The sequence below is a fragment of the Populus alba genome, chromosome 9 (genome assembly GCF_005239225.2).
Source record: "Populus alba chromosome 9, ASM523922v2, whole genome shotgun sequence".
In the NCBI taxonomy this organism is placed as follows: Eukaryota; Viridiplantae; Streptophyta; class Magnoliopsida; order Malpighiales; family Salicaceae; genus Populus; species Populus alba.
Window position 1 is genome coordinate 4720667 of NC_133292.1, and position 13362 is coordinate 4734028.

The window sequence follows — 13362 nt, forward strand, 5'->3', positions numbered from 1 at the left end:
GCTCCTTGCATGCTTTATTTGAAATCTGTCTCTGACGAGTCCCATATAACCGTACACCCTAACACAAATAATTTTGAAAAGATTGAAACAGAGAGATCTAAATCAGACAAGCTAATTTTTATAGGCCGAAGTTGGAATCTCCATAAGATTACAAAAGGCACATTTTCACAGTACATACAGCATCAGTGAACTGTTACTCCTAATGACATTAACAGACTAGTAATGTCCTAGAACCTCTCGCAAGTTTCCTTTGAATGCCAAGGGGCAGCAAGCTACCTGGGAACAACGTAACATCCTAGACTTGTATATATCAGGAAGATGGAACTCATGCTCTGGGAAATAGGTAAACACTAGCCTTGATAACCGATCTGTTTCCAAGCTTGAATCCGGGGCTAACAGGGAATCCCACAATATGACCAGCTGGAATCCGACCACTAGAAAATTTCACAACACTCTCCATATATTGTGGATGAAACTCAGCTCCCCTACTTGCCTCGAATTGACTTGGTGCAGGGTCGAGTGAGAAGGCCAGCAAGTGAAGCAACCAGATGGCCTTGGTCAGCCCCAAGAACTCTCCATAAAACTCACTCCTTGGATGGCTGCCAGTGAGTACTTGCTGGCGCTGCTCCAAGTTTCCGAACAAGGACTCCTCCATTTTCGGATGAACAATTTCCAGGTACTTCTTGGAGCAGAATTTGCCAAAATGACAAGTTGGCAAGATTCCAAGAAGTTCAATGGGGTCCATGGCCTTCATATCACGATACTGAGCAAAGCAGTCACGGCGGAACTGGTCTGGGTTGAGAAGCGAGGAGAGGCTTCCATCCATGTAGAAGGTTTCATGGTCAAAGCCTTGGAAGACCTTGCGAGAAATGTAGGACTCCAGAGCATACTTGGCATGGTGGCTTGCAATGGTGGAGGTGATAGTAGTGGTACTGGGGGTAAAATTGTCAGTGGTTGTCGTGGCAGCTTCAATTGAACGAACGGCTGCAGCAATGTCCCAGTGGGCAGCACGCATGAAGGTCAGGAGAAGCGATGTGAAGGACTTTGATGTCCTTTTCACTTGGCTCATCGTTAATTCAAATAGCTCTGGGGCTGGGGCTGCTGCAACTGTTACAAGTAATGAAAAAGGGTATAGTTTATAGATGCATTCCAACATGAACAGAACAAAACTTTGATAAGGAAATAATCCAATTATGTTCCGTTTGGTTGCTAAGAAAATGACAGAGCATTAATTAAAGTTGAAGCGTGCAATCTCTAAGACTTGCGATTACTCTGGTTTCCAAGTTTACGTAGAAGCTTAAAAGTTGTCTTCAACACCCGGTGTTAAGCAGGTAAGAAACTAAGCATTAAACTTCTCACATTTCTCTGTCAGTGTCTCAAATCTTTGAAAACAGTTCAAGCCTTGCTGGTTAATTATCGAATCTCGGAATGTAGGTGTTATTGGTTGCTAAGAGTTTGAATTGGTGATCTGAAGACTCAAGTTTTCAACTGTGTTGGTTACATGCACAGTTACGAATACAAGTCCAGAATTTTTATTCAAAGGTAGAGTAACATGTTATGAATGCATTTTGATACAAGCCTAAAACAGTTCTTTGCCGGGGTATAGCAGACTAACCTTGAGCACCAAGAGAGCAGCTAACTTTCCTCCTTGACTGGGACCTCCCCTTCTTTCCACTCACATCACTGCTCAAGCTAGTAACACTCCTCAGCTTTTCCTTTAAATTCTCCACCTCCACCTCCCTCGCCTTCACTTCCTTCTTCAGATCTTCCACCGCGGCCTCATAAGGCGCCACAACCTCCCTCAACATCCCCACTCCATCACCACCAACACCTCTCCTCCTCCCTCCATCACTACCAACACTAACACACCTCCTAAATCTCTCTCTCAAAAAAGCCAACCTCCTCAACTCCCCTACCACCGCCACATCAGCAACCCTTAACCTCTCCGGGTCCCACGGGCAATGCGCCTCTTGTAAACTCCCATAAGCCCTCTTCATCGCCGATACCGAATCAAACACCTCATTCATCAGCATCTCCATCTCCATCACTCTCTCCATTGGCACCGCCATTCCGCTCTTAATATTAAAATCCCAATTACCATTAACTCTCCCTCCCTTCTCTCTCATTTCCTCCTCCTCCTCGGACAACTCCTCGCATTCATCCGTTTCATATTCACACTCTACTTCACCATTTCCGGCAACATTATTTCCAGATTCCTGTCGACCAGCAGCGAGTGGATGGAGCAAACAGGAAGCTGCTACTCGTTGGATTAGATCGGAGAAATTGGATGAGATTTTGTTTGCCATTTCTCCCTTCTTCTTTGGCTTTACCTCACAGTTCCTACCCCCCCAAAAGAAAAATCAATCAAAAGAGAGCAAGCGTAGTAGTTATTAAGAGGATGAGTCTGTTAAAAGTTATCTGTCATTTGCCGAGGATAATAACAGCCTGCAGCCTGCAGGGGCACCACACCCTTTGAACATAACATCACACCTACTTAATAATAATAATTGGATACGGACATGCATTGCATTCAATAAGCAATGACCCCAATTAATGATGAGTTAAGCAGTACCATGTAATCAAGTAAAAGAAGATTTAAAATTACTGACCTGGGGTTATGGTTATGACCAGATCGTGAAGCGGTCAATCTTGCTGGCTTCACATTAACTACTGGGTCTCTGTCTAGTGGAAAGGAGTATAAGAAGGTAAGGTTGTGCTGCTGCTGCTGCTGCTAATGTTGTCCTCTGCTTCCAGCTGGCTGCTCTTCTTCTTCCTACGAACCCAAAATTTGCTACTGTTAGTGAAACTGCCTCACCTGACCTCAAGTGGCATCTTGAACAGTCTTTGCTAAGCTAGAGCTTGTCTGTGTAAATGGGGAATGGGCATCTAGGATGTTGAAACTGGTTATGTGAGTCATACACGTGTGAGATCATCAAGAATGTAGGGTTCAGATTGATTGACAAGATATAGTATCTTGTGCCCTTTTTCCATTTTTTGAAGCGGGGACACTTGATTCTCGTTGCTATTGGTGGCACATGGATGGTGGATGCTGTCTCGGCCTGCGTGGTACTTGACAGTGGTGGCCTCAAGAACAAGTTACAATACCTTATGTTGACTCTGATTTGCAAATTCACTTGCTGTCTAGGTCCCTTAGGAGGGGGGAAAGTTACGGTAGTTGCCAACGTATTACTTATAATCCACTTGTAATAAAGTTTGCAATTAAGTTAAAAAAACAGAGAAAATCTGTAGTTTTCCTTTCTTTTATTCATGGCAAACACAGCGTAGCAAAGGCTATTGGACTCCAAATATAGGCCCTTACCACGTGAGACCATGTCCCACAAAATTTATTACATCTCCAAGAAAGATGCTCAGAACCGCAGAAAAGTGTGATTGGCGAATTGCTCAAGCAAGGACAAAAGGACAAGATTCCAACAAAAGGAAATAAAATGATCTATTCTTTAATTATGATCCCAATATGATATAGAAACATGGAGCTTGTCTAAATCTCAAGACGTTGAGCTTCCACCCCTGTAACGAATGCTCTTGGAAAAGCCAGGGGTTTAAAGCTTGAACCGTTATCGGTTATTTTGTGACCAAAAAAAGAGGCTTGAATGTGTAACTGATGGCTGATCATCAATCTTCAGCAAATATCAAATAAATTGGTTTTATCAAGTGATAAATCCTATCCATTAAGGCATCTGCGAAACTCAGTGCACGTTACAAGACAGAATAACTAATGTTAGTGGAGAACCGGGCAAGTTTAAGAAATGGAGGACATGGCAGAAGTTGAGTTAAATCCTTATCAGAAACAGGCCTTCAGCCCCTGCCCAAGCGAACACGTCTTGCAAGCAGCTGACAGAAAAACCAGTCAGGGCAAGAAATGTGTCGCGGTTATGTCCAAATCTCATATGTATTCTTTTGTGCATAAATTAAGGGGAAAATAAAACCATGGAAGTTGCCAGCTCAAATTGGGATACCAAAAATAATTGGAATTTGCAAAGCATAAGCTTCAGAAAGTCATGCAGCTAGTTAAGTACTATATCATAGATTAATCTGCCAGATAATAAATCAGTTACCATAAGCGTAAAAAATGAAACACTCTCCTAGAATAACAAGATCAAAGAAGCTTCAGGTTGGTAAAAATGGAAAATCAGAAGCTGATTCATTTGATCTGCTCAGTTTGGGACACAGAAGTTTACAAGCTAAAACATACGGCCATGAAACCAAAAGTCTTAGAGACTCCCCACAGAAAACGAGGTCATAGGAGCCTAGAACTTCCCTTTGGAAGAGCTTCAAGACTGCATTTTTTCAAACCATCTAAAGTGCTTCAATCTTCGCGGAAATGCACCATGAATTACAACACATGGAAAGTAACTACATAATCATTGCTTCTGCTAATAAATACTAGCTAGTCATGAATAGAAGTGTAGTAGTTAAGCATGCATGCATGATCTGGATCATGTTAAAGTTATGGAGGTTACCTTGCACTGTCAGGACGCGTGGAACAGAGGAAGATACCGGAGAACATGGTCTCTAATACTGGTGGGATCGGATCGGATAGGATTAGATTTGCAAGTAAAGTAATTTGACTCAACGAGTACTGCAGAGAACTCAAACGAACATAGGAGTTTATATAGAAAGTTTCCAGCGGCATGTACCAAACTCATAAACAATACAAAAGGAAGCTGTTCGATTCGACAAGAACCTACATTATGACCGTGACTTCTGTTTGGATGTTTAGTACTCACCACTCACATGCAATTCACTGAACTTGGCAACACAGTGTTCGATCGGTTTGATTTTGATTGGAACCTAATCGTCAATCAACAAAGATTATCAAAGAAAAACTCGTCATCAGGATAAATAATCACCAATCATATCTACTTCTCGTAGAAATTAATCTGTAATATCATCACTTATGGTTTAGTCTAGGAGTTCTTTCCTTCGTGCAGGGTGAGCAGACCATGATACGCATGCTTTGCCCACTAGTAAAACTATTAAAACATCAAAAGAACTGTTCTCCACTGATTTAATCTGTGCACAGAAACTAACATAGCATAGATGGTGAAACAATTTAATTCGGGGCCCTCTTGAGAGCTTTGCTGTGATTTGTTGTCTTTCTCCTGTAAGTATCCCGGCTAGCAGCGGACAGCAACTTCAAAATTATTTAGTGCTGCTCCACTGTTTTTCAAATTACGACGCGTGGAATTCATGTATATGGTAAAGACAAGGAGGGAGGGGGGACTTCCCATCAATTTTCTCCTAGCGAGTGTGTGATATTTCGTTTGCCATTATTATCGCCAGGCCACTCCGTTTTGGAGGAGGGTGTTTGGAGGGTGACTCTTCCGACACCGCGTGTCTTGAGTGAAAAGTATTGCTAGGCCTATCGATATTGCGTTTACAGCTAGCCTGATTTGTAGCTGATTGCTTGACCATACGTTTGATTTTTAGTTCTAAATGAATAATTAAAAAAATGTTTGGTATTTTTCAAAGAACATATCATGTTCAGTTCGAAAGGTCAAGCTAGCAAGATTAGATGAATCATACACGAGTTGTGGACACCCTTTGAAGGAGGCCTGCAAGCTTTGATACTAACTAGATTAAAGAGATCATACTCATACTTATCTAAAAACCTAAACTGTTGTAAGTATCTAAGGTTATATTGTCTTGGATCCTTGTTAATTTTCAGCAATGTTGTACCTGTAATATTCAATCCTCTTTACTTATCTTCCAAGATCATATATAGTGAAAAAAATAGCTTAAAAAGGTGGTGAGTTATGGAGGTTACCTTACCACCGAAAGAGCTAAAAAAAAAAAAAAAAACAAGCAAGAAGTAATAATCGCAGGATATTCAAATTCGAAGCTAAAGAGAACTTCAGGTGTTTGGTTTCTTTGCAAAATATTTTTCTATCATCCTTAATTTTCATCGTCATTGTTTTTACTTTACTTAGGGTTTTGTTTTTTATATATATATATATATGATTTAACTTGTTGTTCAAATTATTTTTTACATGAAAAGTTTTAAACTAATGTATTTTTAGATTTTTTTTATAATTTTAATATAAAAAAATCTAAAAAAAATTATCATTTTAATATATATTTTTAATTAAAAAACTTTTTTGCGGAAACTTTTTGAACTACGTTACCAATAAAAAGTAAAACACTTAAATACACACAAGCATATGTGCATGTTGCTTCCTATTAAATGCATGTCATCACTCTCTTCAAATAGAGAATATACATACAATTAAGCATAGAAACAATGATTTTAAATATTAATAAAAACTACACACAGAGCAATTTGTATTAAATTAGTAGCATCCACTATTGAGTTTGACTTTAAAATCGCAATCCAATAATTCATATAATTTCATTAAAGTTTTTTCTTGTTATTTATTAATTTTCATGCACACAAAAGGTGAAGATCAAAGTTTAACTTGGCCTAGTCCTATATATTCTTTTGCACGTGGTCGGTCCTTGTGTCATTAATGTATTAAATGGGAAAAAGACATATAAGATTATGATTAAAAAAAAATATTTGTAGATGTTGTAGCTGTAATTTAAAAAAATAATTGCTAGAAAATATATTCAAAATAATTTTTAAAATTTTTGTTAATATTAATACATCAAAATAATACGAAAACAAATAAAAAAAATTGAAATAAAAAAAATTTAATGTTTTTATAAAAACATTTTAAAAAGATAAAAATAGACAGGTTTGTAATATGAGATTGTTGGAGGTTTAATTGTTACATGGGAATTTTATGATCACACGCATATAAAAGGAACTCAAGATAAAAATTAAAGAAATTCGATTAGAAAAGGTCCCATGTCAGAAGCTGTTTATATATTAAATAGAGAAGGAACATTAATGAAATAATTAATCAGAAATATATATCTGTGAGTGAACTTAAAATGTGTTCAGAGAAGCATCTTTACAAATTAAAGAACAGAGTTCCTCTTGTTTTGTAGGTACGTAGGTGGGAACATTCTGCATCATTAATTTAACTGTTCGAGTTATGATTGATTAGTTAGTTAGCTACTAGTTAGTTAGTTAGTTAACATCGATGGATGGGGCACAGTTAGGAATCTGCTGGCTAGGCATGAGCATCCGTCATGGATTAACAGACTCCTATTTTAGGCTCTGCTATTAACATTAAGATTTTATAATAGATAATAATAATAATTAAGTAATACTTTAAAAGGCATAGAAAAAATACTGTAGCTTTTCTCATATCTTTTATTTTTTTTATTAATATATTATATTATTATAATTATAATTATTATATTATATTATAACATATACTAACTGTCTCTTTTTATTTTTAATTTTTTTTAATGAAATTTTTTGTTTGATTTAGTTTGTTAATGTTATTTTTTTTTATTTAAGTATTAGACTTTCATGACACAGATCCCGAGTTTGATGGCTTAATCTGGTTTGACGGGTTAACCCAAAATTGTTTTTCTTTTTAATTAATTTTTTTCGTTTAGTTTAGTTTGTTAATGTTAAATTTCTTTCTATTTAATTATGACTTTCATAACACGTATTCAGAGCTTGACGAGTTAACTTAGTTTGACGGGTTAGCCCAGTTAATTCTGGGTAAACCCGTAATTTTTTTTTTCTATTTAGTTATCAAACTTTCATGACGTGGATCCCAAGTTTGATGGGTTGACCTAGAATTGTTTTTCTTTTTAATTAATTTTTTTGTTTAGTTTAGTTTGTTAATGTTAAGTTTCTTTGTATTTAATTATCAGCTTTTATGACACGTATTCCGAACTTGACGGGTTAACTTGGTTTGACGGGATAACCTTGTTAATTCTAGGATAAACCGTTACCCGTCAATTTTTTTTCTATTTAATTATCAAATTTCATGATGCGGATTCCAGTTTGACGGGTTAACCTGATTTGAAGGGTTAACCCAGTTAATTCAGATTTTTTTTCTTTTTCTTCATTAGTTTTTTTCTTCTTATTGGTTTTTTTTCTTTGGTTTTTTTTTATAATTAATCTATTTAATTATCACGCTTTTATGACACTATCTTATAGCCAGAGCCACATCCAATGCTCTTAGGTCCGGTATTGCAGCCAGACTCACTTAAACTTAAGTAATGTAAGTTTAATATTATTATTAATATTATAAATATTATTCTAGGGTCAAGTGCTGCAGCCACAACCAAGACTCTTGGGTATAACTTTGCAAAAAGACCTAACACTTTTAAATCTTAATTTTTTTTAATATTTTTTATGTTAAAAAAAAATTAACCCTGCGGCATCGCACGGGTCATGTAACTAGTAAAAACTAGAAGACGTGATGAAATTAATGTTCACTTCCTCATAAACTCACATGTCACTATTCACTTACACAATGCTTTTTTTTTTTTAATCTAGTTTTTCTTTCAGTTTTAATCTTATATTTTAATATTAAGTTTACATGAGATTTTGTTTTGATTTGTTTTTTTATGTAATTATCATAATTTTATTGCTCGAGTTACAAGTTTAGCAGGTTAACTTTAGTTATTTCCCCCCTTTTTTTTCCTCAATTTCAGATTTTAGTGTTGGGTTGATTGAGAATTAAGCTTTATAGTTTGTTTTATATATATATATATATATATATATAGGGTTATTTCAGTCTTACGACTTGGGTGGTAAGTTTTGCACATTAACCCAAGTTTATTCGAGTTCTTTTTTTTTTTTAATTTTACCTTTCAATATTAGGTTGATTGATACTTAAACTTTATAATTTCTTTTAATTTACTTTTCATGAGGTTTTCTTAATTTTATGACCTGGGTTGCGGGTTTGGTGGGTTAGCCGAGTTGACTCAAGTCTCTTTTTTTGTCCTTTTTTTCATTGATTTTTTTTTTCTTTAATTTCATCTTTCAACATAGAATTGGTTAGAAAATAAGATTTTTATTTTGTTTATGTTTTTCTTATGAGGTTATCCTAGTCTAATGACCTGAGTCACAAGTTTGACAAGCAAACCCAAATTGTCTCATGTCTTGTTTTAAGTCTTTATTTAATTGAATTTTTTTCTTCAACTGAATTCTTCGACAATGAGTAAAATAAGAATTGAGTTTCATAATTTATTTTGATTTATTTTCTATTAGGTTATTACCATCTATTGATGTTGGTTCTAAATTTGGCAAGTTAACTCGAGTGACCCGGGTCAATCCAATATATTGTTGTCTTGATAGTTTTTTAAAATATCATCTTAGAATTTATTTTAGTCAACTTATATTTTTATCGATCATCTGAATTACTTTTAAACCTACTAAGCTAATTAGGTCATATCAAACTAATCCTCACACGATTTAAAGTTTTTTCTCTGGTAGAAATTACTTTAACATCTAAACATTTTTTTATGTTAAAAAAAAAAATTAATCCAACCATAGCATAGCAGCCCATTATATACTATATTAAAACACGTGGGGAAAACATTGTATATTTATTGTGAACATATATTCATTGCACTGTGAACGACATTGTAGCCATAGATTATTTGTAGTGTGGACGACACTGTAGTGCTTGTGGGAGGTGTTGTCTTCATCATGCTTAGTAAAAAATTATTACTAGGGCCGTTGTCTTTTCTATTTTCTATGCCAAAAACTATTAGATCTGGCTTGGAAGGCAGAACTAGACCCAAAACGCTTTCAAAAGGACCCAAAATAGCTTTGGATCCAACTCCCTAATATAACCCAATAGCCTTGGGTCTGGCCTCACTTAGACCCATTAGCATTGGGTCCTGCTATTAGGTCTAGCTTCACAATCACATCCAAGTTTATTGGGTCTAGCTCCGTTGCCAAATCCAATAACAAGACCTGACACTTTAATTTAATTTTTTTTGCTCTTATTTAATTATTTTTATACGGTAATGAGAAAATAAATTAATGGGAGTTTTTTTTATATTATATAAAAGTTGGGTGATGAAAATGTTTTTCATTTGAGGTTGGGTTGAATTTTCTTATTAAAGCATGTTTGTTTTTATGTTTCGAAAATGCTTTTAATGTTTTTGTTTTGATGATGATATAAAAAAATCAATTTTAATTTATTTTCTGTTATTGATTTTTTTTTTCATATGGTAAAGAGGAAATAAATTGATGGCAGTTTTTTAATATTCTACAAAAATTAGGTGATAATAATTTTTTTCATTTTAAGTTCCATTGAATTTTCTTATTAAAATATGTTTGTCTTTGTACTTAAAAAATATTAGCACATTAACAATGATAACAAATGTAGTATATGCATAATCTATTTCATTAAAAAAAAAATTAGAAAGAAAAAAAAAAAGAGGGAAGTCATCCCACCTATTGAAGGATTATGTTATCTTTAATGAACATAAAAGAGGAATTCATTTAGTAATATTATTTTTGTAAAAACAAATCTTGGTAATTATAGTGTGTTATCCTTAATTGTTTTAGATTAGACTAAATGATTTATATATTCTAACAAACTTTATAAATATTCAAAAAAACAGTTAAATAGCAGCATAAAAATTTTATATATACATATTCTTAATACATGCCATATATAATTGCAATGAACTTTTTAAAATAAAAGTATTTGAAAAAATTATAATTCTAATATTATCATATTAAAATTTATAAATAAATTTTTTTATTCACATCATATACTTTATATATTTGTATTATATAAGAGAATTTTTTTAACAATAAAATTCATTAAAAAATAATTCATAAATACTATAATATAATATATTATTTTGGGTAAAAAAAATATTTTAATGTTATAATATTAGTGTATGAGATTCAAAGTTTTATTAATATTATATTTTGTATGGAAGATTTTGAGAACAAGTCAATAACAAGCTAGGTGGTCAAACTACTAATAATGGCACACCAATCAAGTAACTGAAAGTAAATAATGGGAATAGGAAGACGAGCAGACAATGATAATAAAGTGCAAGTAAAGTGACCTGCAGGTGAAATTAAGATAGGCGTGAATGCGTGATAGATCGGTGGATCCGTGGATGGCTTCAAGTCCATGTAAATAGAGCTTTGAACATTGTTCGGTGAGTGAGTGGGAGAGCTTCTAGAGATTTAACTGGAAAGCAAACTTGCTAGCAAAGGTTAAAAGGAAATGACAGTTAAGAGTTTTTCTTTCATGAACCCTATTTTGAGCTCACAAAGTTCATCTTTCCAATGCATTCCGAAAACAATGTACACTGACCTTGTCAGAATTCAGAATGTCTGTGTTCATCTTGAATCCATTTGTTGTAGAGCTTTGATCCATGTCAAATAAGAAAGACACCATGGATTAGGGCATAATTAACCAAATTACTTGGTTAATTTTTCAAGGATATATCGAGCATATACACCCTTCATATGGTGCCAGCCTGCCAGGAAAAGAACCAGGATTTCAGGAACTGGGCCAGTAGGTGTGGCTAGTTTCAAGTTCATTCTGCTAAAAGCTGTCGCATTCCGACCTACCAGTCCCGTTGAAACAGTCAGATATGAGATAAGGTTTCTAAGATATTTTTGTGAGAGTGTAAGATATTTAACTTGCTGGTCCCAAGATCCGTACGGAGTCAGGAAAATGGTTAGCAAAGCAAAAATATCTTTCAATCATCCATCCATCGGCTTTCTTTCTTTATAAAATTCAACTAAATAGTGCTAGGAGTCAGAAAAGAAGGGGGCTACTTGATAGCTTTTGAAGAAAAGAAAAATTGAAGAGAGAAGAAAGGGAAAGAGGAGAGGAATGGAGTTCTACAAGAGGCCTAACAGGAGTGATGCTCACGTGTCAGTCGAGGAAGAGGCAAAACAAGAGGAGGAAACAAGAGGATATTTCGAGGGAATAGCTCCTAAGCGTCACTCTAAGCCTCAACGCAGCGAGTATTCCATTCAATACGTTGATGCGCTCCCCACAAAGGGCGATCAAAGCTTCACCCCAGAATATGTTGAGTTTCAACGTCTCGAAACTGATCCTCAGGTTAGTTTCTTGAGCTTTCATTTACCATGCTTTCTTGTGCATCTGAGAAACTCTTGAATGCGGATTTGTAGATTGATTTTTCTTCTTCTTTTTATAATTTTGAATGCAGAAAATAATTTCAAATGAAAGCAGCAAAGTGACTGATGAATTTGTAGAGACAGAGTATTACCAGGATCTCAACTGTGTTGACAAGCAACACCACACGGTATTACCATTGCTATGCCTAGCTACATATTCTAGTCCAGTTCTTTTATTTCTTTACTATTTTCATACATCTAAATAAAATGTTAGCAGTCCAATTTCCTACCTTTTTCTGCCTCGCTCATTTCAGTATCTTCTTTTAATTTGATCATTTTAGATTAGCCTGGTGAAAGTTTCTTAATATTTGGCAAAGGGAACAGTTACAAAGGGAAAAATAGAAGGGGGGGGTATAAGGAATTGCAAAAGCTTGACTCATTTACGTTAGTAGTAAAAACTTAGGGATATCATGGGAGTTTTCTTCATTTTGCAGACAGGAACAGGGTTCATCAAAACAGAGAACGAATATGGCAAGCGCTTCAGCCTAGCACCAGATTCTACAACCAGTTGCCATGCCTCTTGCAAAGGAAATCCAGCAACTAATGATTGGATTCCAGCTGATGCTGATATGGTACATTTCATTACTTACAATTTACAACAATCTTTTTGTTTTATTTTTTAGGGTTTTGTTCTGCAAGAGTTTTTAGGTTGAGCTAACTCGACTGTGTGACTACATGTTCAGGTGACTTCCGCTTCAGACAAGCCCAAGAGGAGTGACAATTGAGAAGAAGGGTGGCTGGAGATGTTATCTTTGAATAAAGAGCTAGATCATGCATGTTTCTTTGCTTATTGTCAGTTCGTACCAAGTGTTGACTGTCGCTAATAAAGTCCCAAGACAACAATTGTTGCTTGAGTAAACGTAGCCCTTGAATTTGTTCTGTGAAAAAAACTGCAGCTTCTGTGCTTGTGATATTTGGATGGAAACTCGTTTCTGAAGAATATATTGTTTTTATTATTAGTTTTATTATTATTTTATGTTGAGCTTCGGAGGAAGCTCTGCCAGAATCCAGAAATTAAACAGCAGCCCTCACAAGAAGGTAATACAAAGACAAACAGGAACCATAACAGATATGCAAGCTATTGACAGAACAGATGCGTGAAAATGGCAACAAGAAGTCTCGAGAGCCATTCAACATTCAGGGAGGCTTCGGGCATTGAAAGAAGCAAGAAACCAAGTTCATCACTTATTCAAATACAATCAGCCAAGCAAGGCAACAATTCCTCCTTCACAGAACAATCACTTAACACCACCTAAATGAAAATGATGTATCCATAGCGCAAGCCACCACACGCCGGTGAGCTCAACTGATACTATTCCCTCCTCCTTCCAAGAGGTCTTGAG

At 35.2% G+C, this 13362-nt stretch overlaps 2 protein-coding genes across 3 annotated transcripts; one reads left to right on the plus strand and one right to left on the minus strand.

The window, feature by feature from the left end:
- Positions 1–98: 98 nt before the first annotated feature.
- On the minus strand, positions 99–4889 carry LOC118035238 (protein GRAVITROPIC IN THE LIGHT 1). Of its 2 annotated transcripts, XM_035040772.2 has the most exons (4): positions 4482–4889; positions 2610–2773; positions 1616–2340; positions 99–1107 (listed from the first exon to the last, which is right to left on the minus strand). In XM_035040772.2, the coding sequence occupies exons 3-4, from the start codon at positions 2304–2306 to the stop codon at positions 326–328; spliced, it is 1473 nt and encodes a 490-aa protein (XP_034896663.1). In that variant the 5' UTR covers positions 2307–2340; positions 2610–2773; positions 4482–4889; the 3' UTR covers positions 99–325. The 2 variants fall into 2 exon arrangements, with proteins under 2 accessions (XP_034896663.1, XP_073267428.1); XM_073411327.1 differs by lacking the exon at positions 4482–4889 and having other exon boundaries at positions 2610–2899.
- Positions 4890–11622: 6733 nt separating this feature from the next.
- On the plus strand, positions 11623–12984 carry LOC118035240 (uncharacterized). The gene is made up of 4 exons (XM_035040774.2): positions 11623–11942; positions 12052–12147; positions 12454–12591; positions 12703–12984. Exons 1-4 carry the CDS (start codon positions 11712–11714, stop codon positions 12742–12744), a joined length of 507 nt encoding a protein of 168 aa, XP_034896665.1. The 5' UTR covers positions 11623–11711; the 3' UTR covers positions 12745–12984.
- The last annotated feature ends 378 nt before the right edge of the window (positions 12985–13362 follow it).

Bases quoted from the DNA above. Each gene is read 5' to 3' on its own strand.
- LOC118035238 (XM_035040772.2), bottom strand. From the start codon at position 2,306: ATGGCAAACAAAATCTCATCCAATTTCTCCGATCTAATCCAACGAGTA. The intron at 1,108-1,615 runs GTTAGTCTGCTA...TACTTGTAACAG, and splicing joins CTGCTCTCTTGGTGCTCAAG to TTGCAGCAGCCCCAGCCCCA.
- LOC118035240 (XM_035040774.2), top strand. From the start codon at position 11,712: ATGGAGTTCTACAAGAGGCCTAACAGGAGTGATGCTCACGTGTCAGTC. The intron at 11,943-12,051 runs GTTAGTTTCTTG...TTTTGAATGCAG, and splicing joins GTCTCGAAACTGATCCTCAG to AAAATAATTTCAAATGAAAG. The intron at 12,592-12,702 runs GTACATTTCATT...CTACATGTTCAG, and splicing joins TTCCAGCTGATGCTGATATG to GTGACTTCCGCTTCAGACAA.